Source organism: Corvus cornix, chromosome 3 (assembly GCF_000738735.6).
Source record: "Corvus cornix cornix isolate S_Up_H32 chromosome 3, ASM73873v5, whole genome shotgun sequence".
In the NCBI taxonomy this organism is placed as follows: domain Eukaryota; kingdom Metazoa; phylum Chordata; class Aves; order Passeriformes; family Corvidae; genus Corvus; species Corvus cornix.
Window position 1 is genome coordinate 18,999,513 of NC_047056.1, and position 26,150 is coordinate 19,025,662.

A 26,150-nucleotide genomic window follows, 5' to 3' on the forward strand; every position below is an offset into this window, starting at 1 on the left:
GGGACGGCGGCTGCTCGGCGCTCCCGACGGGCCGGGCAAGCGCCTGAGCCCCGCCCGGAGCCGGAAGGATTCGGGGCATTCCGGGGTGGTTCTGTGGAGGTGGCGAGTCCTCCCTAAAGGAGCGGGCGCGGAGGGCGCGGTGCGCTGCGGGAGGTGAGCGGAGGTGCTGGAACGTGGGTCCTTCCTTGGCAAGGGGACGGGCGCGAAGGGCTCAGAGAGCCCCGCACGCTGCTGGTGATCGGTGACGGGCTGCGGGGGCCGGAGGAGATCCAGCGAAAAGCGGGGCTGGAGACGGTGAGTTGGCTGCTGCGCCAGCAGAGCTGCTCCTCCATCCCCGACCACCCGTGGTGTGTCCGGCCACGCTCCGCTGGATGCATCCGCGGGCACTGCTCGTAACTCTGGCTGCGCTGCGCTGCAGGCGCTTTGCCACCGGGAATATTAATGGCAAGAGAATGAGGAACAGGCTTCCCTTTTTTTTCTCTTTGATGAAATCAGGTAGCGCAGCCCTTTCCCACTTGGAAGCCTGTAAATGAACCGCACTGGGACCCATGAATTCCCACCCCGAGTCCTAGCCCGTTTCTGCTGGGCAAATACTGTTCCCTTACATAATGGAAAGTTTATCTTTCACCAGGTGTGGGCCGAAGTTTAGTGTAAAGAAATACGGAGCTCTAGTCGCTTGGGCATTGAAGAGTTCCAAGAAAGAAGTCATAGCTTACCACTTGCATTTAAGGACGTGTTCTGTCTGATGTCCACTTTCTCCCTTCATCAGGAAAATCATAAATTTGGAAAATGGAAGTTTGCGTAAAAGAGACGGAGATAGGAACATCAACAAATCACTCGTGTGCTTTCATAAATTAATTGTAGTCAACCCATAGTACTTACATACATCAGAATTAAAAAGTGGAACAAGAACTGGAGAACTCATTTATTTTAGTAAGTAGCAAAACAGGCTGATTTACCGAGATCATTCAACAGTTTGGTTGCTGGGCTAGAAGAAAGGAGGGAAGCTCTTCAGAGGACAAGGTGTGTTTTGAAAATTATACCCAAATTTAACTTGAGGGATAGTTGCTGTGCAGTATTTGTAAACTGCACAGATCTGTAAGAGTCAAACTATTTTTGTCCAAAGCAAGCAATATATTCTTAAGTGCTTTCTGGAAGAATACACTAGACATTGCCCTCATCAGAAAGAATGTGCCATAAAGCTATAAATGAATTAATTTGAGATCAGAAAGTTACAGAGGTGAAGAACTTACAGTCAGCTGCTGCATTCACTTATCTAATCAAAAAGGTCCCGCACACCAGAAGACGTGCCACACAGGAGATGCAGCCCTGTAAAAATTTAAAGCACCTTTGCACTAATAACATACTTTGCAATTCATTAGGTAATTACTCCAGAGTGGTGAGGAAGGGGTGTTGAACCTCTCATTTCAGTTTCTTTTAATAAACCTTATTTTTTCATAAAAATATTTCAATTTTAAGGTTTTCCAGGAGATTCTGGGCTCACCACAGAAAGTATATTTGTTTGCCTTAAGTATGGCCAAGAAAAATGTAACCAAGAAACACCTTGGGTCAAGCTTCAAGAATGCAAGATAGTATTTCTGTATTATTTTCTGAGTCTTTTGAAACTTTATGCAAACATAAAATAAATCAAGCCTTGAAAACAATTAAGTTTTTATCTCATTTTATGAAGCAGGATCAAATGTACAGTAAAAGGTCAAATGACTTTTTTTACGAGAAGCTGAGCAAAAAATGTTAGTTATCTTCATCTGATAATTCATCTCAAATCTTTAATCCAAACTTCCCATCTAATATGCTACTTTCTAAACTCTTTCTCAGAAATTCTCAATTCCAGATATTTTTAATATGGAATGAACTATATCCCATTTTTCTTCCTGTTAACTTGTTTCACATGATGGTATAGACTCAAAATAGTATCTGTCTTTCCGTGTGTTATGACATATATTTGCTCTACAACTGTTTGAGAGCTGCTTTTTGCCACAGGTAGCATTTCCAAAATTTCCTCTGTAACCATTGCTACCAGTCCAGGGTAGCTCAGCTGTGCACTTTGGGTATGGATCTTGGCTATTCCACAGAACTCCAGAGCACTTTGCTCCCATCCATCAGCAGGAAATAATAATTAACGTTAGCAAGAGTGCTTGCTGAATGTGCTTGCACAATCACGCTACTCTTTCAGCCTCACAGAGCTTCTGACTTTAGTGGTACAGGTATGGTGTTACTAAAGTGCTCAAAAAGTTCTTAAATCTGCTAAATTTGGGATTCTGATACTTCTGACATTGCTGTTTTGTGAACAGCCATGACCTTGATTTCTCAAGGAAGAAAGGAAAGGTATTGTATAATGACCTATTGCCACTTAAGCAGTACTTGCTGCAATTGCAATATTTGTCATATGATTGTTATATTACACTTCCCCCATAATATATCTTCTTTTGTGTGGTGATTAGTGAGTTCCTCTGTATTTTCTTCTGGCTCTGTGCTCAAGTGTTGTCTTGGAAGTGTGTCATACATGTGAGCCCCAGCCAAAAAGTGTGTCATCTACACAGAAACAACTGATAGGAAAACATAAAAAGCTTTGCATTTTAAAGAATGCAGTGTGGTTATCAATACTTGTTTTTCCTGAGGTAAGGAAAAGCTGGGAGGAAAAGCCTTTCCAAGAGTGATAGTTACTCTACTTGGGAACTGAAGGCCCAGTGAATTGCACTGGTTTGTGCTGAGGAACAGATGAGGAAGACAATGCAGTGAGGAAGAATGACAGGACATGCAGTGCTCAGGGGAGGCAGGAAGATAGAAATTGCTTTCCGTAAAGAAATCAGAAGTTAAAGAAATACAGAAAGGATGCTTAAATTCAGATGGTTAAATTCAACTTTTGCATACAAGTTTGCTGTATCTGCATATCATTAACCTATTTTGTGTCCACAATTAGGACATCTACAAAAGCCTGTTTTATATTTAAAAAAAGAGAAATAGTAAGTGAAGTTGCTTATGTCATCCTGTCTGGCAGCCTTGTGCTTGAGTTCTGGGCACAAACCAACTGTAGGTTCAGTTCTGGAAAAATGAATTCATATTCAAAATGTGCAAAAAATGAGTACTGTGGGTAGACTCTTTCTTAATATTTATGATAAGAGTTGCTGCTGCTGTTCTTTTTTAATGTAATTTTATTTTAGTGAGAACTAGGTTCACTGTCAGACAGAACATGAGTATTTGCAAGATCTTGTCTACAATAGTTTTACATCCTTGTGTTTGTTAATTGTATTTTTTTAAAAAACCAAAGCTCACCTCATTACCACTCACTGGCAGTAACCCACTTTCCTTTCTACTCTGTTTAAACTGTACCTGTTTGGAATGTTAGGTAAAATATTTTACCTTTTTTCTTCTCTTGAAGAGAGAAGTGTTCAAGTTTGCTTTTTGTTTCTTTTCAGCATTCAGCATGGCTTCTCCAGCTCTCCTCATGCGTGTGGTGGCCTCTGCATATTCTGTTGCGGAGAAAGCTGCAACAATTGTTAGGAATGTGATGTCTGCAGGAGACCTGGGCATAGTGGAGAAGGTATTACCTTTTACTTTGTTCCAGTTTAACTTCTCTTGTTAATCTTGAGTTAGATACAGGTTGAGGTGGTATTTTTAAAAATCAGCAACTGTAGGAAGAAATACAGCCCTCACTTCTCTGAGACAAGAAATATTCCTTGTTAAAGAATTAAAAGAGCACTAGAGAAGTGTCTTTTGACCAGTATTTCCAAAAAAATATTTGTACATTTAAAAGAAACGCCATTAATTTTGTCCTGATTTCCCTCACAAAACACAAGGTTTGCATAGTACCTCAAAATTCATAATAATGTATATTTCTTATAGAACATATACCTATGTTCTAACATCTTTATTACATCTTAAAATACTGTGCCTGTGATGAATTTTGGATTCGAATAAATCATTGTTTAATTTCCTAAAACAAAAAACAGCTTCAGATTTTATTGTAAATCACAGCTTTTAAAATAAATTCAGAGCTTCAAATTTAATTCTAAAAAGAAAACAGGTATTAAAATTCTTAATTTGCTGTAATTTAGTAAATTGCACTGATGAGCCAGGATCTTTGTTTTGATTACAGTGCTGGAATAGGTGGAATTAACTTTTGAAGTCAATTCTAGCTTTGCAGGTATGTAACAAGATTATGGACTTCATTAAATAGATACGCTATTTTTGGTCTGTACATTGCAGGCATTTACATTATTCAAAAGTGATCAAAAGTAACAGGCAATATTGGTTCTAAGTAAGACTGTTTACATGCGCTTTTAATTTTTTTTTAATGAGGTAGTAACAAACACACAAAATTAGATTGAAAACAATAAAAACAGAGGTGGTTCCTGTTTGAGGGACTAGGGATCTGGAAAATCCTGCAAGCTTCTTGCCAAAGGTGGCTGCTAAAGGAAGAGGAAGAATGCAAAAGAACCTCTGCATGTGCCTCTGTTTTGCAGTCTGAAGAGATGCAGAACAGAAAGGAAAGAAAGTGCTGCTTCTCATCATTCATCCTCTTTCTGCAGCCAGCAAATGTCAAGACCAATTCCAAGATCTGGCCTTACTGAAAGCTTTTGGAACATCTAGGAAGGCAATGTTCCACCTTTTCCCTCAACATAGTGACCTCCCATCATTTATCTAGTTCAGGAAGAGCTGAGTTTTTAGCCATCTTGTCTCCTGATATCCAGAGTTTTCTTTCCCTCGGTCATCTCTAAGTTCAATTTATATTGCTTCTCTTCGTAGTAATTGTACTTTTTTCCCCCCTCCAGCTGGTAGGCAGACTCTTTGTCCACCCATTTTTACATTATTGATTCCTGTTTAGAAGAACTACTTTATACTGTTTTATTGGGTTTGTGTCGAGGAACAGAGGACACTCTCTTCAGTGAACTTGATCTATCTGAGTCTAAACTCAGGACCAATTTCAACCAAATTTTTTAGGGAATGAGAGGGAAATTTCAAAGAAAAATATAATTTCCTAAAAATTAGCAGCTGGCTAAGGGACAGACCACTTTTGAGCATGAAAAATTAACTCATAACATGATTCTAAATGGAATATTCCATTCCTGTGGCTAATTTCTGTAGCTGGAGAAAACACTTTTCATATTGTCAGCAAATAAGATACCAGCAGATAAAATTTTTTGATTCAACTAAGATGCAAATCTTGGATAAATTGTCTTTCTAAATTCCAATGCTAAGAGAATTATTTCTTAACTGGGATTCTATCTTTGGACCTAAAGGGTGAAAAAAGTGTTAATAAGTTACCCACTTTCTCTATGTAGCAGTTTATTAATATTCAGGAGATTACTGTAACCCATGTAGCAACATATGTTTGGCTACACAACATTGGGAAAGCTTGCAGTCATTTTTTTATGCCACCTTGGGGGCACCAAATCCACTGTTCTGCTGTCAGACCAATCTGTCTTAGCTCTGGGGTGCACAGGGAAACTCTGCATCTTGCAGTTTTTAGCCTGCCTCTCGCAAGGTCACTTACTAGGTTAAGATTTACCAAATTAGACTTTTTTTTCCACTACAAGGTAAATATTTAGAGTGCTGTATGGGCCACTGTGCTGGTGTATTTTTTTAGTTCACAAATTCCTATCCACTCTTGGACAGGCTGGACCCAATGACTTGCAGACCAAAGCTGACCGACTGGTACAAATGAGCATTTGTGCTTCCCTGGCACGGAAGTTTCCCAAGGTGACAATCATAGGAGAAGAAGTAAGTACCTCCTTTATTTCATATTAACAGCTTATCCTGCTGTAGCTTGCACTGGAATTTGCTTTGGCTGGGTTTAGGGAAACATCTGTTTTAATTTAAAAAAAGCCAACCCAAAAAGCAACAAACAAAAGGTATTTCCATCCCATTTCACCTTTGCATTTCATTAGCTTTATCAAGCTGCTGTCAAATACACAGCTCTAAGACAAACTGAGATGATTCCAAAACATTTTTCTAATAATTCTGAGAATTCTTTTGTTAGGAACTGCCCACTGATGATGTAACTGAGGATTTAATTGAAGATGGTCACTGTGAAGAAATACTGAAGAAACCTTGTCCTGCTCAGTACACAGGAATTAAAGAGGAAGAGGTAATGTGGTAATGTTATGCCTGTGTTTTTCTGTTTTACATTATCTGTACTACTTTCTGGTTTTAGCTAAGAGTAGAAGGAAAAAAAGCTTTTTTCCATGTTGCCAGTTTTTCTTTTTCGTTTGAAAACTGAAATGTAGTCACGAGAATCACACCTCCAGAGCTGGAAATGCTGCATGCTCCTGTGTGCAGTAATGGGAAGTGGAAATTGGCATCTTACAATTTGTGATTCAAATTAATTTGGCAGGAATCTAGTTTGGACATAAGAATGTAATCTCATTTCCATGTTCAGTTTAATCCTTCATGCTTCTATTAAGAGATTTGCTGAGGCATTCCAGTCAATTTTTAAGCTTGTTTTTTTTTTTTTGTGTAAAACAGTATTATAGGCTTCAGTCATACAATAATGTTAAAATTTTAGAGCTCTTTATTTCTTTACTGCCATAAGGAAATAAAAGCACTAAAGTAAAATATATACTTTGTGTGGTAACTTACATGATTTGTATTTGTAATTTTCCTTATTTTTTTTATTCTTTAAGCTTGTAATATGGGTTGATCCCTTGGATGGAACCAAAGAGTACACTGAAGGTTGGATTTTCTTTTAATTCTGTTGATAAAAAAACCCAGCAATGTAATAAAGTAGCATATACATGTAGATAGTTTTATCAAAGAAGTTACTTACAATATTGTTTCATAAGGCTGATGTTTCTGTACTTTTTGAGTGGTTGGAATGTATTTATTCATTCCATTGAGTTCCAACCAGTACTGAATATTCCTGATGGGCTACTAAGTGCTGACCAGTTTTTATCATTTCAGAATGCAAAGAGCTGCCTTTGACTGCTGGCAGCTTGTCTTAAGTTTTTAGTCAAATTTAGAATTCTGCAAATCTTCAAATTGAAGGACTAAATCTCCCCTTCACACAGGAATATGCTCGATTATATTTACATCCTCCTCTTCAAACAGCAGTACTTTAGCCCTTTCAAAATGAAACAAATATCCTCCCACAAATCACGATTCTTCAGTTATGGGAAGAAACTATTTTCAGCAAAGTCTAATTTCTATAGAAATAGACCCTCAAATGAAAGAAAAGAAAAGAAAAAAAAGAAAAGCCTCCAAGAAACATTGTGCTGAAACCTCACTTTTGCCTCCTAATGCATCTTTTAGTTGATTAATGTAAAATCTTTTAGGCAGATTTTTCCCCCTTTTTGGGGAAAGAAATGTACAACTGTCAACAAATTGCTAGTTTTGAATAGCATTAAACAACTCCCACTGCAATTACAGAAGAATGTCACCATATTCTGCTGTGTAGTTGTATCTTTAAACTTCCTTCTCATTATGTGTTAATTATAACATAGCTCTATTAAAAGAACTCTATCTGGGGCAGTTTTTAGCAGACCTCAAGGCTAAATGACTAAAAAATTATATCAACCTCTGAAAATCCTGATTACTATTTGCATTTTTTAGATACCACCCTGCATATTGATTTGTGGACTTTTACTGAAGGTTTATGTTCTTATAAAGATCTTTCTCTTTTTCAAGCATAACTACATTCCTGTTATTTCTGTCCAGGTCTCCTTGACCACGTAACGGTTCTTATTGGAATTGCCTATGGAGGCAAAGCAATAGCAGGAGTTATTAACCAGCCATATTACAACTATGAGGTATTAAATCATTGATCTATTTGGAAGCATTGTGTGATTTCTAAATGTTAACTCCTAAGCCATTTCAGTTAGCACACTTTCAACTCAAAACTGGCATTTAGTGGAGTTAATGTTGTAATGTAAGGTACTGGGTTTTTTATTAAACATATACAATTTTAAATATTGGTTTCCAGGAACTGAATGTCAGGAACATACTAACAGCCCTACTGAATCCTGAGGCTGGTGTAATACACTAATACAGGATATACTACATATATACTGTACAAATTACTACAGTCCATATAAAGTACATACTGTAAAACAAGTACAGATCAGTTGTGTTGCAGTCTTTGCTAGAAATTCTTTAGTAAATCCATGCAACGGGTGCATTTGCAATGAGTGGTAACTGCCATAAATCTGCAGCCACAAATAAACCAAGCATAGATTGTCACTGACAGCTGGGTTAGAGTGTATCATGCCAGGTTTCAGGTATAAGTCCAGGATGGTCAACCTACAGGCATTTACACTTTTGGAGGTTATTTCAGTATTATTGGAGGGAGCTCATGATACAGCCTGATTAATTAAACTTACTGGAGTTTAAAGAAAAAGCCCTTGAGCTGATGTAATGCTATCATGTTCTGTGTGATATGTATCAAAAAATATTTCAAATTACAAGATACTTTCAATTACAGATTGTGCCTGAAGTACAGAAATATACAAATATTAATCTGCCAGTCACTGGAGGCAGATGTAATGCACCATGACAGTGTCACAGATAAGAAAAGGGTCAATTATGTCATTGCCTTAGAGGGAAAGAGAGCCAATTTCTCACTCTGGGCTCTCAAGCAGTTCTAAGTGCCACTGTGTAAATGTATATCCCAGTATTGATGTTACACTCCCTGATATGCCAAGATACATCTAGGTACCCCTTTCCCTTTGTGCTTTAACTGCTGACTAGTGTGATTAACCATCACTCTGTACTTTTTTTTGTAGGCAGGAGCTAATGCTGTGTTGGGAAGGACAATCTGGGGAGTGCTGGGCATGGGTGCCTTTGGCTTCCAGCTGACAGAAGCACCTGCTGGCAAACACATCATTGTTACCACCCGCTCCCACAGCAGTGCCCTGGTAAATGAGTGCATCACTGCCTTGAACCCAGACGCTGTCATCAGAGTTGGAGGAGCAGGAAACAAGGTATGAAAACTCAAAATCTTCTGTTTTTACTGGGAGGTGGCACTTCTGGAAAAAAAAAGACTTTCTAAAGAAGTCATTTGCTTACTTGCATGAATATGCAGGAGAGACTTCCTCCACCTTCCCCAGCACAACTTCTCTTCCTAGCATTCAGTCTGCTGTGAGGTAGAGAGAATTTGGTACAGGTGTATTTGTACCAGTGGCCATGCTGGTCATGGCTGAGGTCTGTCTTCCCCAGTATGCTGTTTTTAGGGGTGAAAATAAAAAGTTGTAAGACCAGCATGATTGAATGGGAATTCAGTTTAATCTCAATTATTAGACATGTCCTCCTGTTTGTGTTAATACAGCTTTTGTTCCAACTATCCACCAGCCCATTTGAAAGGATAAAAATATAAGCATGCATTATATTTCCTTTGTGAAATTTCTCTGCATACAGGGAACACTCATTTGGTACAGTTTTTAACACTTAGTTTTGTCATAGCTGTTAAAAACACACCCTCTCATATCTTTCCTCCAACATGTGCAAGGCCCAAAATGGCATTAACACAACATGTATATAGTTTCCACTTTATTTTTTTAGTACTTGCACAAGAAGTGAATTCTTGTTTCTGAAGCTGAGAGCAGGTTTTCATCCTATAGTCTGTATTTATAACCATCAAAAATACTGAATTGAGAATGGTAATATAGTATAGCTTCTATACCTTAATAAAATTTCTTGTGCTATAAGGAAATGGCTGGTGTTCCTTTTCTGACTATAAGTACATAAATAAATGGATTTAATCCCCACTTCCTGGTGTTATTTCTACCCATTTCTAAATGCCTAGATCCTTTGCAATGATTGCAACTCTATTCTTAACAGATCATTCAACTTATAGAAGGCAAAGCATCTGCTTATGTATTTGCCAGTCCTGGATGCAAGAAGTGGGATACATGTGCACCTGAAGCTATCCTACATGCTGTGGGAGGTAAGTTCATAGCATTCAAAGTTCCAGGATAAGTGAAACTGCATCAATTTGAAGTTAGTTATACTTTTCATGGAAAGAAAAATGACAATACCTGTACATTTTTTAATAGTTATGATTCACTAGGAGCTCTGAGCCCTCTGAAATCAACAGTAACAGCCAAGAGACAAGGACATTTTGCTCTGAAAAGCATGATATGATCTGTTTTGCCCTGGACTAACAAACTCAATAACTGTCACATAATTTAAAAAGCCAAATCCCCAAATTTGGGGTATATTCATTTTAATATTTTCAAAACAAATGGCCTTTTTTTTTTGTGTTGGCTACTATCTTACAGTAAAATCTGCTGTCCTACTAACTGAGTATAGTAGTTTATTATTAGTAACATGTTATATAATATGTGGACATTGAATTCTTTAAACCAACAAAAATAGGTCAAATCATGAAGTTGTTCTTTGGATGTACAAACTCCAAAATTGAGTCATTCATATAATTCAGCAGAATTAGTGGTCTCCAGCCAACATGAGACACTTCACTTACCTAGGGGCTAAGGGGTTGAAAAGTTATGAAAAGACTCACTGATGACGATTTTAAGTAGTATTATTTTTTGCTAATTCTTCTTTTCACATGAATAGGCCTTTTACCACCATATGCTAAAATTATGGGGTTTGATTCTTCAGTTCTGTCAGGCGAGGATAACAGGCTTCATAATGACACTATTGAACTCCTCTGCAGCCTGTAGTGTTCATAACTGGGGTAGTTTTAAACAGGGTTAGCTCAAGCACAAAGCAGCCCAACCAATCTGGGGCAGCACAATGCTGTATTTAACCTCTTGGTTAAATACCTGGGTTAGGTAGGAATCTCCTGGTTAAGTTAGCTTGAATAAAGATTTGTGTTGCTCTTGCTAAGAGATTTCTAAAACCTCATTTAGAACCAGCTGGAGTATTTCTACATTATGTTAGAGTTTGTGGTTAGACTTACCCTGGTTTTTACTTGAACTGAGGATTTTTCTTTGCTGCTTGTCAACAGCCAGTGTAAAAGCTACTCAGGAAGCATTTTAAGTAATCCATGGAAGAGAGATGTTTTCCTTTTCCTGAGACACAAGGAATTTAAGTATTGTTGAAAAAACCCAAAACCACTATAGTTATTTGATTTCAGTCAATATAAAACCTGTTGTACTTAAACTGGAATCAAAGATACTTTACATGTGAACACAGGCATGTGTACACCAAAGATTGCTTTTAGTTATATCACATGAACTAATAGACTCCAACTCCTTTTTGCTGGAATATTTTTCTTCCTTTTTTTGCAGGCAAGATAACTGATATCCGTGGAAATCCATTTCAGTATAACAAGGAGGTGAAGCACATGAATTCAGCTGGGGTCCTTGCCACTTTGAGAAATTATGACTACTATGCCAGTCGTATTCCAAACACTGTGAAAGAATCTCTTGTGCCTTAAAGCAGGGAAGAGTCTTCACTTGGCCTGGAAGGCTGAGAAAATGAGCTTGGAGTAAAAGGAAGAAGATGACTGAGCGTGAAATTTTGGTTCATAGAATCTGAACTGAATTCTTTCAGTAGGTGTTCAATAATTTCAAAATTATACAGAATCTTTAAGTAGGTGTTGGATCAGATTGTTTTGCTGTGTTGAGCAGACAACGTCGAAACAGTCACATTTTTTCAGTATTTTCAGTGTTTTCTATATTCTTTGGGAGTTTTCCTTCCTCATGACTGTGTGTAATATATTGCTAATCATAACACTGCAGACCAAAAGTCATCTTAATAATCTGGGCACAAAATCATGTTAAGTCATGTATCTGATCTTGCTCAATAGTTTTTGTTGTCAATAAGGTATATTGTGTTAAATTGACTATGGATTTGCCTGGATGGATGAGCCCATTTGTTATAAAGTTGCCAGTTTTGATTCTTAGAAGGGCATCTGCATTTTTTTGTTCTCCACTGAGTTCTGGGATGGCCAAGACTGCTATTTGTTGGGTTGTCTGAGTTGAAGCAGGATACAGTGCAGCTAGGCTTGGAAATCTCTGATAAGGGTTCATGGATCACTGGATTCATTGAGGATCAATGAAGTGTTAATACAGTAGGGTTCAGGACAGTTCAGTTGAGAACCCAAGGAAGCACGGCAGGGGCAGGAGTTCTTAGCACCTCTCTGATGATTTGAAATGCCTTTGTCAGGGTTTATGCCACTTCAGTCTTGGAGCACTTTGGGGATCCAAAGTCAAGGTCACTTTGGCATACTTGGGAATAACAGAAATGCCAGACCTTGAAATTTTCTATGTCCAAATTTTGAGATAAACCAGGTACATTTCCAACAGTGCCAAGAGTTGAGGAAGTTGACAGTACCACTTCCCCCTCCTGTGGAACACAGGCATGTTAGAGGAGGGGAGAAAACAGGGCCAAGATCACCTAAAATTTACTTTGAAGTTGGAGATCCTGTTTCAGTCAGCTTTCCCTTAGGTGTGGGTGATAGTAAAGCAGGATTCAACTGCCCAGTCCACTTGATCACAAAAGAGAACAAGTAATAAATTACATATGACTAGCTAAAATTGGCAACTTAGCCAAACTCTTTTGAAGTCTCCTCAAGCTGAATTAAGGATTTTGAAATTAGGCTCTTGAACCAGTGCCCCTTCTTTTTTCCAGATGTTGTGACTCAAGTCCCTCACTCTCAAATGAAGGAGTCCTAGGGCCTCCTTTTCCCTAACAATGTGACACACACTGAGGCATGCCATGGAGAGATGCCAGTTTCAACAGACAACACAGACATTTGCTTTTCTTTCTGTTCTCCATGTGGAGAAAAGAGTGACATATGTCAGGTTGTCAGGCAGGTGGTGTCAGGGAGGGTGTCTGACCACAGTCACTTGCCTATATAAGGACTGAATCCCTAAGCTCTCCCACATGATTTTTTTTCCTTACCTTCTGCTGGCACCATGAATGCCAAAGTAGCCTGCAAGGTGCATTGCACCCTTTCTCACTTCCTCTCTGCCCACAAAATTAGGTCTTCTAAATAACTACACTCTTCAGCCACACAAACTATCCTTAAACTAGTGCCTCAAGGTAAAAAAAGTTGTTTTCCATACAGAAGAAAAATTCAAAATTCAGTTTTCCACAGTGTGTTCAAGTTGCTTCTTTTTCCTGTCATCGCACAAGATATTTAACAACTCCACTTAAGAGTCCTTAGATTAGATCCTTTCCTCACAGTAGGATAATGCCAATATGACTTCACTGGCTTAAAGCTGACTCTGTTTCCAACAAGCAGGAACATCTTGCCACCGAAAGATAGGAACAAGGCACTTCTTGCTGAAGTGTTCCTGTCTCTCCATGTGCACACGTTGGAAGAATCTAAGGAATCTCTTCCTTAGTGAGGTCATCTTAACCTAACATTTACAGACAAATTAGCAAGATTAGCATTTACCTCATTCTATCGTGACACTGGATTAGAGCTGCATATATAGGAACGTGTGCTTCTAATCCTTGGATCTAAAGTCTACCTTTCTTCTCTCCCCTCATTTGCATAACTGGTAAGAGCATGCAAGACAGATTCAGCCTGCTTTAATTAGAACATTCTTCATATTTTGGCCCATTTTAAGTTTAGTCATTCCATATACTGATTGTGACTGTGATGCCTTTTCCTGGTCTTAAAATCAAGTGTCATACATGGTTAGAAGGGGAAAAGGGATTTTACCTTGGTATTTATTTTAAGGATCCTTAGGTGCACATGTCCAGGCCACATGCATCGAGATGCACCCCACCGAATATCTTCCATAAGCTCGGGTATAACATGATAGGTTTTACTAATTAGCATATCTATCAAAGATTCCCCAGTGAGAGGCTCGAGTGAGCTCCCCTCCCCAAGGAACCTTCCGCTGGATGGTTCTATCTTGGTTTACAGAATGTGTTCTGGAGAGGACCTTGGGGTCTGGGGCACACTGATCCCCAGCTACGAAGCTTCTAAAATGTTTCGTCTCTCAGCTTGACAAACAAGTCCAAGAATGTAGGGAAAAAGCATTAAGAATACAGAAGTTGTAAGAAAGGTACAACAGGAGTACAAAAGAAAAGACAAAAAATCTTCATGGCATCAACTGAAGTTTGAACCACATAGCAAGTACAGTGATTTCACTGCTTGTTATACATAATTTTCACCTTTACCTTATACAGGATTCTTTGATATGTATGCCATAGCATTCCCATCAAAATCTGCATGTGAATTTGCAAAACATTTTAAGATAAAACGTAGAACAACTCAGATAACACAAAGCCTGCCCTAATAATTCTTTCCATGCAATCATTAAAATACAAAGTACAGAACCCGCTGTTAGTAATCCTCATCTATTGCCTCTATATCCTTATTTTCATCTGAAACTTGCAATAGGTTTGAGAATCCCTTCAGCATAAGCTTCTTTCTAATTCTGCTGTAAGTTGTCTGCTCATTTAGTTCCCTGAATGGGAGTAGAACACACAGCATGTATCAGCTTCTGCATGGCGTGTAAAGATACTCATGTATGGAAACACACGGAAATACTTTCCATGCTTACAGAAGCTGTAAAACTGCTAACACAGGAGGATAGTAAGGAAAGTTGAGATTAAATCCAGCAGCAGGAATCAAGCATAAAAACCAGCACGTAGTGTGCAGTCATGCTCTGACTACACCACTACCTCCACTGCACAAAAAGCACTGGTTCACCAATCAAGCATTTGATAATGTCTCTGTTAGTGCAGTAGGTGCTACAGTAACAGCTATAAAATAGATGGGAGGAAAAAAAATTCACAGTGACACTGCATTGTCCTTGCAACAAAGTGAATTTGAGCCAGTCTCCTGTGAAAAACCGGTGACACAGCATTTTTGTAATTCATTCCAAGACTCCAGAAGGTGGCTGGGCACTGAGACAAGCTCTCCAGTGAAGTGGTCACAGTGCCAAGCCTGCCAGAGCTCAAAAGCGTTTGGACCACGCTGTGCAGGGCCAGGAGTTAGACTCGATGATCCCTGCGGGTCCCTTCCCACTCGGGATATTGTAGGACTCATTTGACCCACTGCAAAATCTGCACGTTTGTCAGGAGTTTAACAAGTAACAACCTACAAAAAACAGAGGAGTGAAACCACCGTACTCAAACGATTCGGTGTGTGTTTCGCTGCTCGATTTGTTTGGATCATCACACATCGTAAAGGGGCTGGAGGCATCTCCACGGCTGGTGCCAGACATCCAGCTAAGAGTTTTGGCAGGAGCGCCCGCCAAGCCCTCGGGAAGGCTCAGCCGGAGGAGCCGTGTGAAGGGAAGCACCGGCACCGGGTTTGCTGAGGGGCAGGGCAGCCAGCCCTCACCCAGCACCCGTGCCTCATCCCGGACGGCTTCCCGGCTTCCTCACCGGCGCGGCCGGGAGGGCCCCGTGCGCTGCCCGCTCGTCACCTCCCGCCGGCTCCGGCCTCGCCGCCTCACTCCGGCGGGCTCCGGGTCGTGGCAGCAGCCAGCGGGACTGACCAGCAGCGAAAGCACCCAGGACGCACCCTCACCTCCGGCTCCGCCTCTACGGCTTCTCCCGCGGAAGTGACGGACGCTTCCCCCGCCCCAGGGCGGGTCCTGCCGGCCGCCCGGGCCGCCCCGGCGCTTGCCGAGCTGGCAGCGCTGCGCGCCCCGCCCCGCTGCCTCCCTCGGTTCCGGCGCTGGCGGCGGGAATGGCGGCGTTGAGCCTCACCGTGGACGCGGGCAGCCCCCCGCTCGGTAAGTGCGGGCCGGGCCTCGCCCCGCGCCGCCCCGATCCCGCTCTGCCGGGGCTCCGGCGGGGCTCTGCCCCCTCCCTCAGCCCGCCCGTGTTGCATCATGCGGCGCCGGCTGTGCCCGCGTGCGGGGCCGGGCGAGGCGGCACCGGGGCCCGTGCCCGTCCTTCCCGTTCCTCCCGACCTTCCCGGGGCCGAGTGCCCACTGCGGCCCTGGCACCTGGCGGGGCGCGGGTCCCCAGCGGGTCCCTCTGGGCAGCTGCTCGGGCCGTGGCGAAGCGGCCGGCACTGGGCACAACTCGGGCTGAAGGAACTCGGGCACGGGTGCAGCCTCGGGTGACTTGGCACGTTGAGGTTGGATTTTCGAGGCAGCCCTAGTTCACGTTGCTTGTTCGTGAGCTCTGCTAGTGTGCTGCTGTCTTTCATTTTCAGTTCTAATTTGCTGCTAAAATTCCTCTCTGGGGAGCTGGCTCGAAGTTGCGCTGTGAAATCTTGCTTTCTCAGTTGCTTACTGCACTTCGATGTTATTTTGCCTTTAAAAATGTGAGAACCTCCTTCATTGCACTTCCGCCCATCTGGAAACAATCTTTTGTACGTGTTCCATACAATTTCTCCATTTTGTTCTAGCTATTCAAAATAAATTTGCTTCCTATTGTTCATCATAGTTTATTGATTTATTTTTCTCTCTGTTATTCCCAAATGTATTTCAGAATTGAATACAACTTGCATGATTACTGATTCAAGGTGTAAAAACATATGAGTTTTAAATAAAATTTCTCCTGATACTTGTTTATACTGATTTGCCAGAAAAGAAAATGATGCAATATGAGTTGTGATTAACATCAGGTTTTGGGGTTTGGAGACTTATTTTCTTTGACAGCTGGTGAGTGGCACTGGAGGTTTATTTGAGGAGGTTGCATGATTGTGTCAGAAATATTACATATTACAGATGAAACATTTATATCAAGAAGACAAGCACACTCATCCTACTCATCCCTACTTCATACTCTTCATCATTTCTGCTGTGCAGTGGGAAAAGCATAGTAGCTTTTAATGTCATTAGTGTTAATTACATAGCTTGGTGCACATAATACTTGTCATTTTCAAAGCATTTCCATGCATGTTATTAAAATACTTACGTGTATTACTAACATTGCATAAGGGATGTCACCCCGAGTTTCACAGATGAATAGCTGAGGGATGAGAAGAAGAACCTTGACTTACGCTTAATACCACAAGAAGGGTTTTCAGCTGAGCAGAGGTGAGAGCTAGAGGATTCCTAGCGCCAGTGGTTTGTATTTAGGCCAGTGTATTAATAGCTTATAGTATCATCTGCCTTGGTAGCTGGAGCGTTGTTCTAGGGAAGATAAATTGCACAGCATGCTGTGGAGGCTGTAACAGGTTAGGTGCCTTTCCAGACCTAGAGTACAGTCCTTTGGCTAGTTTGCCTATGCAAAAGCTTGCTGCCTTCGTACGTGCTTCTGAGCAAAGTAAAAGAACACCAGCTCCTCTGCTTGTGCTCAGCAGGCTGGCTCTGGAGCAGAGCCAGTGCAGAAACACAGCCAAGTGAGCTCAGTGCTTTGTTTCAGCTGCTGTGTCTGCTGTAGAGTGTCGACATCAGAGCAGGTTTGCATCAAGCCTCTTGGGCAGAGCTGTCTTCCAGTCAGTGGTGTAGCTGTCTTCCAGTCAGTGGTGTAGCCTAAAAACTTCAACAATTCTTTTCTTGCTGGAGACCATTTTTTACTGTCACTGGTGAACTACTTATTCTGAAAACCCTGTGTAAGCTCCCTGCACATTTACATGGATCAAGTTTCTTGGTTTTGAATGGCTAATCTTTTAATAAACTTTAAATCAGGTTAAAAATAGTCTCATCCTTGTTCAGAAAGTACTGGTATATTCAGTAATTGATCTCCTTTGATGCGTGTGTCAGGGCTGGGATGGAGTACATTAGTAATACTGCTCAGTAATTAAGAGCTTTTTGATTACATTCTCCTCATATACTGGGGGACAGGACTAATTTTTGCCATACCCTTTGGAAGCAAATGTATTGCAGCTGACACTTGCTGAGCTCACTGCAGATCACTGTGTGCTGGACATTATCAATTTGAAGCTGTAAGGATTGCCAAGAAGAAGCCTCTTGCATATGAGACTGAGCATTGATTTTTTTGTTTCCCTGGGCATTCTTACTTGAAGGAGCCAGTTCAGTCACCTGGTGCTATTGGATAAGAGATGTAACGGGTTGGTTGTAACTGTGAAAGGTATCTCTCCCAGAAGGAAGTTCAGTAACTTTTTCTCTTGTTTTTTCAAGGAGCTCTGCTGACGGTGGAGCATGTGAAGAATGATGTTGAAATTTCAGTGCAAGAAGGCAAGGAAACCATCCTCTGTGTGTCCGAGTAAGTGACTTTGCATCTCTCCTTCTACCTTTGGGTCAGCAGTTTTAAAAATCACATGGTTGTAACACTGACAGTAACCTTTTGAGGTAGGAGGAAGAGAAAAAGAATACAGTTTTATTCATCACTGCATTACTGTATGTAATGCAGTACACTGCATGTACTCTGTAGCACAGGCAAAACATTTACAATATATTCTCCACTAGATCTTTTTGGGAAAAACTCTTCTGTTTTTATTTGCATGTACCTATGTATAATCATTTCTGCTGTACCAGTCACTTTATTGTTTAGGACTTTTTGTGGTGCCATGGATTAGCAACAGCAAGGCCATTTTATATCAGACAGTTTTGGTGTATAAGATTTCTTGTACTTGTATGTGTGTGGTGGACTGAAATTTAAATGTTTAGGTGAAATTATTTTAGGCTCCCTCCTGTGTGTGTATAAGCAAAGGCACGATGTTATCTCAGGAAAGTGCTAATTACCTGTGCTGTGCTATCTGGTGTATCCATCTGCACACTGTAGAAAGAGTATTGGGAATTTTTGTAGTAATCTATTGTCTGTCCTTTTAAAAATACTCTGCCATTGGAATGAATAATTTCAAGTTTGAGGCATGAAGATGTTTTTTACAATCTGAGTAAGATCAAATGCCTATCAGAAATGCAGGAGTAACACTGTTAGTTTTGGGAAGCTGCACTGTCATCTTAAATTCCATATCAGTTAAGACATTTGGATGTATCAAGAGGAGATATCCTGCTGACTGGCATATCAGTGGAAACTCTGGCATTTAGTATCTACAGTAAGGAGCATATTTGTAAACATAAGCATAGCAGTTGTAACTTAAAGTATACTAACACCATGATGAATTTGGAATTGCTGATTATAGTTTTTGAACACTGATTGTTTTTTAGAAGATCAGGGGTAAATCTGTTGTTCATGGACTTGCTGGCAAACTCTCGTTTTGTGAGCTAATTCAGTAGAAGATGCTGTTAAAGCCACCAATGCATCATAGATTGGAATACCTGCATGTCTCTAGAATGGCTATAGAAGCAACATATTTCATCTTGTACTGCAGAGTTACTGACTTGCTCCCCATAAATTAACACCAACTGAGCATTTCCATGTCTTCTAAGCTTAGGTAAAGAACTTGTCACTATGTACATATATTTGCAGAAAATCAAAGCAGAGGAAGAGTCACAGTCTTCAGTCATGGTTGTTTTACTGGTTGCAAATATTGTTTTCTGGTTTAAAATGTTGGACCTGAACTCAGATAGGAGTTCTTGTATAATGTTGTCTTTTGCTGTGCCTGGATAGCCTTAAATAGAATGGGTTCTAGTCTAAAAATTTTAGTGTTCTGTGCCTGGTGATGGCATTGAATTTGTGGTTTTGAATTAACGCAAGAGAAATGTGACAGGTTGTATTGGGATTTAATTGGTATAGCTTTAATAATCTTCAGTGTGTGTTTTGCACGTGTGGGACACAGCTTGCATAACAGAAAGTTAATTGGATATTTTTTAGTTGCAGGAGAAAGTTTTCCCCTTAAGTAGCCTTAGTCAGGTTTAGATTTTGTTTGACAGTTTAGGCAGTGTATGGATGGGTATGTCAAAATACATGAATACACTCCTGTGACACTTGGAAATTATCTTGGAATATTTTAAATGTATATACTTGGCTTTGAAATAATATTTAATTTTGTTGAATAATTTAGTATTACCGTGCCTTCTTCCTACTGCATTGCAAAACCACTCACTTGGGCTAAAATGGAGCTTGTCAGAAATGTAAAGCAAACGCTCTTCTTCTGCACTTTGGCCCCATGTGGATAATGTCTAGAATCATGGTTCCATCAGATGGAAATTTTTGTGTGTTAGTGTCCTCTCATCCCTGGCATTGGCTTATGTTCAAGAAGTTATTCCAGATGTCAATATTGCATTAGTTTTCCCTAGCTTGGTTGTACAATCATTTTAAAAATTGATTCTCTACCTTAAAGTCTGTTAAAAGTGTATCTGCAATGTGAGAAGCATCAGCTGAACTCATATCTCAACTAATGCTTTTGGTAAATGGATCTCATGGCATCAGTTCTGCTGAAGCATCTTGTTTTGGCATGATGTGAAAAGCACTTGGGATGTTTCAGGTTTTGATTTTTTTTTTTTTTCAGGAATCCATTAGTTCTAATGACTTCACTTGAACAAGAAAGAACATTTTATTTGTGATTCTTCTAGGTTCTGTTTTGAAGCTCAGTTAAAATCTGGTGACAAAATTTTCAGCTAACTAGCTGAAACTTAGCTGTCAGCTAGCTACCTGAAAGGTTTATCGCTAATTTGAGATGATAAATTTTATTTTAAAGGTTGTTTTTGAAGCCTTGGCTTCAAAACTTTGTGTAGTAATAGATCCTAAGCAAACCACTCTGCTGAGTGCTGATGGCTTTATGGAGAGTTTTGGTATGCCTCTGTCTTTCAGGTAACAAACTGCAGTAGAACTTTTGTGTTTTGTGTGGTGAGCACATGCACGTTTCAGAGTACTTATTCTTCTGAGGCAGGTGAATCCAACCATTCTGGAAAGCTTTTTGCAAGACAATTCAATAAGGGTTTATTATGATTGGAAATAATTTGTGTTTTGTTTTGTTGTTTGTTGTTGTGTTTGTTTTGGTTTTGTTTGTTTATTTGGGTTTTTTGTTTTGTGTTTGCTGGGTTTTTTTGTTCCTTTTCCCCATCTTGTCTTGTACTTCTTGAATTTTTGCCCTGGTGTAATTATGTGGCATTTCATGTCACTCTCAAGAGCTGCTCTTTGCCTGTAACATTGCATTGGCTCTGTTCATTTTTCCTTACTTATCCCTGGAGTTAGCAGGCACTGGCTGCAAAGAGCCTTTTATAACTTTCCCAAAGAGGTCAATTAGTGCTGTTTGGGTGGAAGTATTTTGTTTTTCCTGAAGAAAATAACAACTTTTAAAGCATAAATAAGATTTTACTCAGAGTAACATTTTCCCTTTTCATACATTTATTCAGTTTTGCTTGAGTAATCAAGGGGTATTTGTTTTGGTGTGAACTAGTGAAATAATGAAAGTGCATTTCACAGGCTTTTCAAATGAAAATGTATTGGAAGTGTTTTGTTTTTCTCAGTTTGAAAAAAGCTTCATTAAAATCTGATGGTGTGAAATTAGAATAGGATACACTTTGTGTAATTTAAACACCCTACTGTGACTTCTGGTTTTAGTTATATTTTATGGCTCTTATATATATTTACTGGATCCTAGATGCTTGGAAACCAGGCAAAATTAAAAACAAGCAAACAAAAAGCCCCTCCCACTGAACTATATTCATTAGGTTTTACTGCAATTATCCTAATGAGACTGTCTGATCCATTTCTACTAAAAATGGGACACATTCTAATTGTTAATATATCAAGAAGTCTTCTGTATAATTTTCAAAGCTTTTGTTGATCTTTGCAAGGCTTGAGGGCTATCAGAATTCTTTTAATTTTATAAAGGACACAGTAGGTACAAAAGGAAATAGAGGACAATGACAGAACAGAAGTGGAACCTTGGCTGGACAAGTTGGAGTGTAGCATTCAGTCCATTAAAGACCACTTATAGGGACTCCTTTTGTTGATGTCAATGCTTGATTTAGAAGCAATTGGAGCTCTATTTTTGCAGTCTGCATCTATGTGGAACTGTACAGTAGAGATGAGTATAATCTGGAGAACTGATGCTTGTGATGCATCTTTCTTCCAAAGCTGTTTAGTAAATATTAGTTTATCTTAGACTAATTGGAAGCTAGATTTCTGACAGTATGCAGCTTTCTTTGATACTGTATATAATGTGGAAAAGGGACATGAAAACAAAGAGAGGAATATGCCCTTTGGAGAGCCTTTCTTCTGCAGATCTATTGAAAACTTTCGTAAGTGGAATGGGGACAACAAATTCAAATTAGTTGTCTCCTCCTTTTATCTGGAGGAGATTGGGTAAAAAAACAAATACAGGCAGGCGAGTTTCTTCACCAGGGGATGGTCTCTGTGAAGTGTGAATTAAGTAAAGTGAGTAATAAAAGGACAGGGTTTTTTTCCCCTGATACTAGCCCTTAAAACCATGATGAAGACCTCTCAATTCTTCTGTTGATTCACTAGGAATCCTCTTCAAAGTCATCCTTCTTTTATGAAGAGAAAACAAATATTGATTAGCTCCTTATAATCTGGAAAATCTGTAGCTCAGGATATACTTACGAATTCTGTCAGATGTGGAGAAAGTTTTAGTATTTGAAAGAATAATCAGAATCTTATTTTCTTATTTTCAGCCTAAAAAAATTCTTTCATATTTAGAAGTTTATTATTCCATCTGGTGGTAGAAAAGCAAGGACTTATTTATTCTTGTGCTAGGTTTATTTATTATTTTTTTTTACTCTGGTGACCTGGTACCTGTTGGTTTACAGGGAAGTTATTTTGTGTTTGCTTTGCACATGTTTCAGCTATGTGTGTGCAATTAAAGTTGAACTGACTGGATGTAGTAATTTAACCTACGTTTGTCTTGCCTCTTTCTGTTTTTAGGCAAGTTTCATTTACCGATGTGAATTCAATAGCTCGGTACCTGGCTCGAGTTGCTGCCTCTGCTGGGTTGTATGGCTCGAATCTTTTGGAACACACTGAGGTGAGAAGGAATCACAGAATCATAACATGGTTTGGGTTGGAAGGGACCTTAAAGACCATTTATTTCCAACCACCTCCTGTGGGTAGGGACACTTTCCGCTAGACCAGGTTGCTCAAAACCCCATCCATCGTGGCCTTGAATCATGCTCTTCTCTCTTGGTTTTGTTTTTTTCTTTTCCTTTTTTTCTCTTTTTGCCTGTTCAATGTTTGCAGGGGCAGGGGTGTGTTTTGGGATTGGGGTTTTTTTTGACCTTGTGTCTGTTGTTCTGCGTTTTACTGTTAGACTGAGGTTCCAGCTATGTGGGATGCTGAGGGTTTTGTTTTGCTACGCTTCCTCCTTTGTATAAAGTAGACTGAGAAGTCTGAGCTTTGGAAGGATTGCCCTTTCCCACCCCTGCAATGGCAGCTCCTAAACTGACAGCTCACTAATATAAAATAATTCAGGTTGGAAGGTGATACATGGGATTTTCCCTTCTCACTTTCCTCAGCTCTGTTGCCACCAGTTGCTACCTTGTAACATTTCAGTGTAACACCAAGGAACACTGTGTGGCATTGTAATCCTGTAGCAGTTTTTGCTCTATATGATAGACAAAACCCTGACCCCAGTTTCCTCCTAGGTCTAGCTCAGAATAATCAATCATATGCTGAATTTTAAGTTGATAACTGAAACTAGCAGACAAATTGAAATTACTTTCCTCTGAAATTTGGGGAGGGATGGAAGGACTTGATTCAAGTCTTTTCTACAAGTCTTCAGGTCTTTTTTACTTGAAGCCAGTAGTAATCACTCTTCAGCCCCCATAGCTGGTCTCAAGGGAAGTGTTGTCTTAGTATTTTGCCTGTGAGGCATTAAAAAAGTTGTAAGTTACCTTGTGGCTATTTAAAATTTCTGTCCAAATCCCTTGTTTTTAAGTTAAGACCAGACCTCAGCAAACACACTTTTGGGGCTGGTATTTCTGATACAATACTTCTTTTCACTTCTGCCTCTTTCAAAAATAATACTGTACTTGGAGAAGTACGGTGACAGCTGCATTTGTGGTGCACATATTTTGGCGTGTAACTGCAAATGACTGAACTGAATTCTGTGGTGGTTGTAATTACATCTGTGCCTGCCACGTTGGCTTGAACGTTGGAAGGATTCCCGTTGCAGTTTGCAGAACACTTACACATGAAATAGGACCAGAGGAGTAGAAGAGACACTGAGTCTCTTGCAGAGTTGAGGGGTACAGTTTATAGACAGGGCTACATTATTAACCAGCCTAATTCTTCATAGTTTTTTGTACGTTTATGTACAAAGATAGATGAAAAAAAACTTCTGCGGAGAGGGGAGTAGGACTTGTGAAGGGGTGGGGTTTGATTTCTTCAAATCTAAAAGGACATGAGGAAGAGAAGATAGGGACTGAAGGGAAAATGGTATACTTAACCAGCAGCAGCACCAGGAAGATCAAATAGGTCACAAATATGGTATCTAAATAGTTAAGGGATAATGGTATTATTATATGCTCTGTGTCATAAGTGAGTACCTAAGAACTGCTTATTATTCTGCTGATGAGAATAACTTCAGTGCAGCTGGTGTTTTCAGCAGTTGAATTCATGCTGAAGGAAGAAATTAAATTTTGTCATTTGGTATAGTTCTGGGTGAATTTTTCAGTGTAATTTATTTTAAGTAGTCTTTCAACGTACATTATGATCTGATATATTTAATGCTAATGTTCCTGTTAATGTTTTCTGTTCAGCTATTAGATCGACTGTGTATTATTCAGTTATTTAACAAACTTAATTCTCATTCCTTCAGTAACTTTAACTGTCTTTTGTCCCTTCAAACAAGATTGACCATTGGCTGGAGTTCAGTGCTACAAAGTTATCCACTGCCAGCCAGTTCCCTTCAGCCGTCCAAGAACTCAACCACTGTCTGTCTCTAAGGACCTACTTGGTGGGAAACTCTCTGAGTCTTGCAGATGTGTGTGTTTGGGCTGTCCTAAAAGGTACTGGTTTATGTTCTCTGTTTCATTGGCTTGCAATCAGTATACAACAGAAATCCCCAGTTTTTCTTTTTTGTGGATGCTAGTGGTGATTCTTAGGTGTATGACAGACTATGTACTGTCATGCACACTTCTGTGTCCAGTGCATCACTAGTGATGGCAATCGTATAGCTTAGGAAACCCTAGATCTTATTTTTAAATTGTTGTTACATTTGGAAATTTATGAGATGTAATACCTAGGTGGAATTTTTTCTAACTTCTTGTGTTAATAATTGTAATAGCATCTTTTATTGCCTGTTGCCTCAATACAAAAATGTGCAATGTAAAATTATATGCACAGACCTTTCCATGACATTATCTTGGCAGAGGAAATTTCTTTGGTGTTTACTTTGAATTATTAAAAGAGGTACATGTTACTCTGCGAAATACCCTTCAGAGGTTAAAGAAGCTTTGATGATATTTTTTTATGGATTTGGTTTTTATTTTCTCTTAGCTCTGTATCTAAAGGTAGTAGATGACAATCTGCTATTCAGTATAACCAGATTCCACTTGAAACTAAGGTGCATAATTAAGATTAAAAGCTAGCAGCTTTTGGTATTTTTTCAAAGTTGCTGCTCTTGAGGGAAATCTGAAGGGAGTGTCCTGTTTTTTCCCTCCTTTTCCCCATCAGAATCCTTGTAGTGAAGTTGTGTTCCTTGGAAATGAGATTGTGGGAATACAGCCCTGCAGAAATAAAGGGTGGTATTGGCACATGTTTCACTTATGATAAAGCTTAGAAAACATCAAATGTACACACAATAAAAGGATATCCTATATTTCTGTCTTGAAATGAAGTTGCTACTAATTTTGAGGTGGATGTTGCAAAGAAAAATGTGTGTTGACTGTTCCCCCTCACCTTCTGCCGTGATGAATCCAAGAAGGAATGCAGTATGTTTTGGGTTTGAAGGGAATTTGTTTCTTTAATTTGATTTTGAATGACTTGTGTCCCTGTGACACAAGTAGAGAAGAGAGAGTAAGTAGATTTTTAAAATCAAAATCTTTTTTTAGTCTTAAAAAGCTGCTGTTGATAAAAGTAATTTTATTTTTATAATTTAATAACTTGAAAAATGGTTTGTTTTCTAACAGGTAATAGCACGTGGCAAGAGCAATTAGAGCAAAACAAAGCTCCTGTGCATGCAAAGCGATGGTACAACTTCCTTGAGGTACAACGCGCTTTCCAGTCAGTAGGAGCCAAGTGGGCTGCTGGTGCACCAAAGGTTAAAATGGTAAGATTTACTCAGATCCTCTGGAGAGAGTAGCTTTATTCCTGTGAATACACTGCAAGATATTTTTTTTTTTTTTTAGTTAGAGAATTAAAAATTAAAAGTAAGCAGTCGTACAGTGAACTAAACTTTTAAACTCTTGTTTACAGATAAAGCTGTCGCTTTCAAATTTAGAAAGGCATGAGTTGTGTAGTCCAGCGCTTAAGTGGAATCGTGGAAATATGGCACCTCTTCTTTTAATCAGCATTGCTCTTTAGATACATTG

The 26,150-nt window shown here is 39.6% G+C and overlaps 2 protein-coding genes across 9 annotated transcripts in view; both read left to right on the forward strand.

Annotated features, from left to right (window-relative positions):
* Positions 1–20: 20 nt before the first annotated feature.
* BPNT1 (3'(2'), 5'-bisphosphate nucleotidase 1) lies at positions 21–11,824 on the forward strand. Of its 3 annotated transcripts, none has more exons than XM_010393578.3 (9): positions 21–294; positions 3,438–3,562; positions 5,638–5,742; positions 6,002–6,109; positions 6,645–6,693; positions 7,675–7,766; positions 8,739–8,936; positions 9,793–9,898; positions 11,208–11,824. In XM_010393578.3, the coding sequence occupies exons 2-9, from the start codon at positions 3,446–3,448 to the stop codon at positions 11,354–11,356; spliced, it is 924 nt and encodes a 307-aa protein (XP_010391880.1). In that variant the 5' UTR covers positions 21–294; positions 3,438–3,445; the 3' UTR covers positions 11,357–11,824. The 3 variants fall into 3 exon arrangements, with proteins under 3 accessions (XP_010391880.1, XP_019137933.1, XP_039424585.1); XM_019282388.2 differs by having other exon boundaries at positions 21–163; XM_039568651.1 differs by having other exon boundaries at positions 21–153.
* Positions 11,825–15,493: 3,669 nt separating this feature from the next.
* EPRS1 (glutamyl-prolyl-tRNA synthetase 1) overlaps positions 15,494–26,150 on the forward strand; it is a 39,188-nt gene continuing 28,531 nt past the window's right edge. For 2 of the 6 annotated variants that reach the window (XM_039568637.1, XM_039568638.1), the window contains exons 1-5: positions 15,494–15,626; positions 17,931–18,015; positions 22,546–22,645; positions 24,470–24,626; positions 25,749–25,888. In XM_039568637.1, coding sequence (XP_039424571.1) covers positions 15,581–15,626; positions 17,931–18,015; positions 22,546–22,645; positions 24,470–24,626; positions 25,749–25,888 — 528 coding nt within the window. In that variant the 5' untranslated portion in view covers positions 15,494–15,580. The remainder of the gene's footprint in view (positions 15,627–17,930; positions 18,016–22,545; positions 22,646–24,469; positions 24,627–25,748; positions 25,889–26,150) is intronic. The other 4 variants (XM_039568639.1, XM_039568640.1, XM_039568641.1 and 1 more) reach the window with 2 other exon arrangements.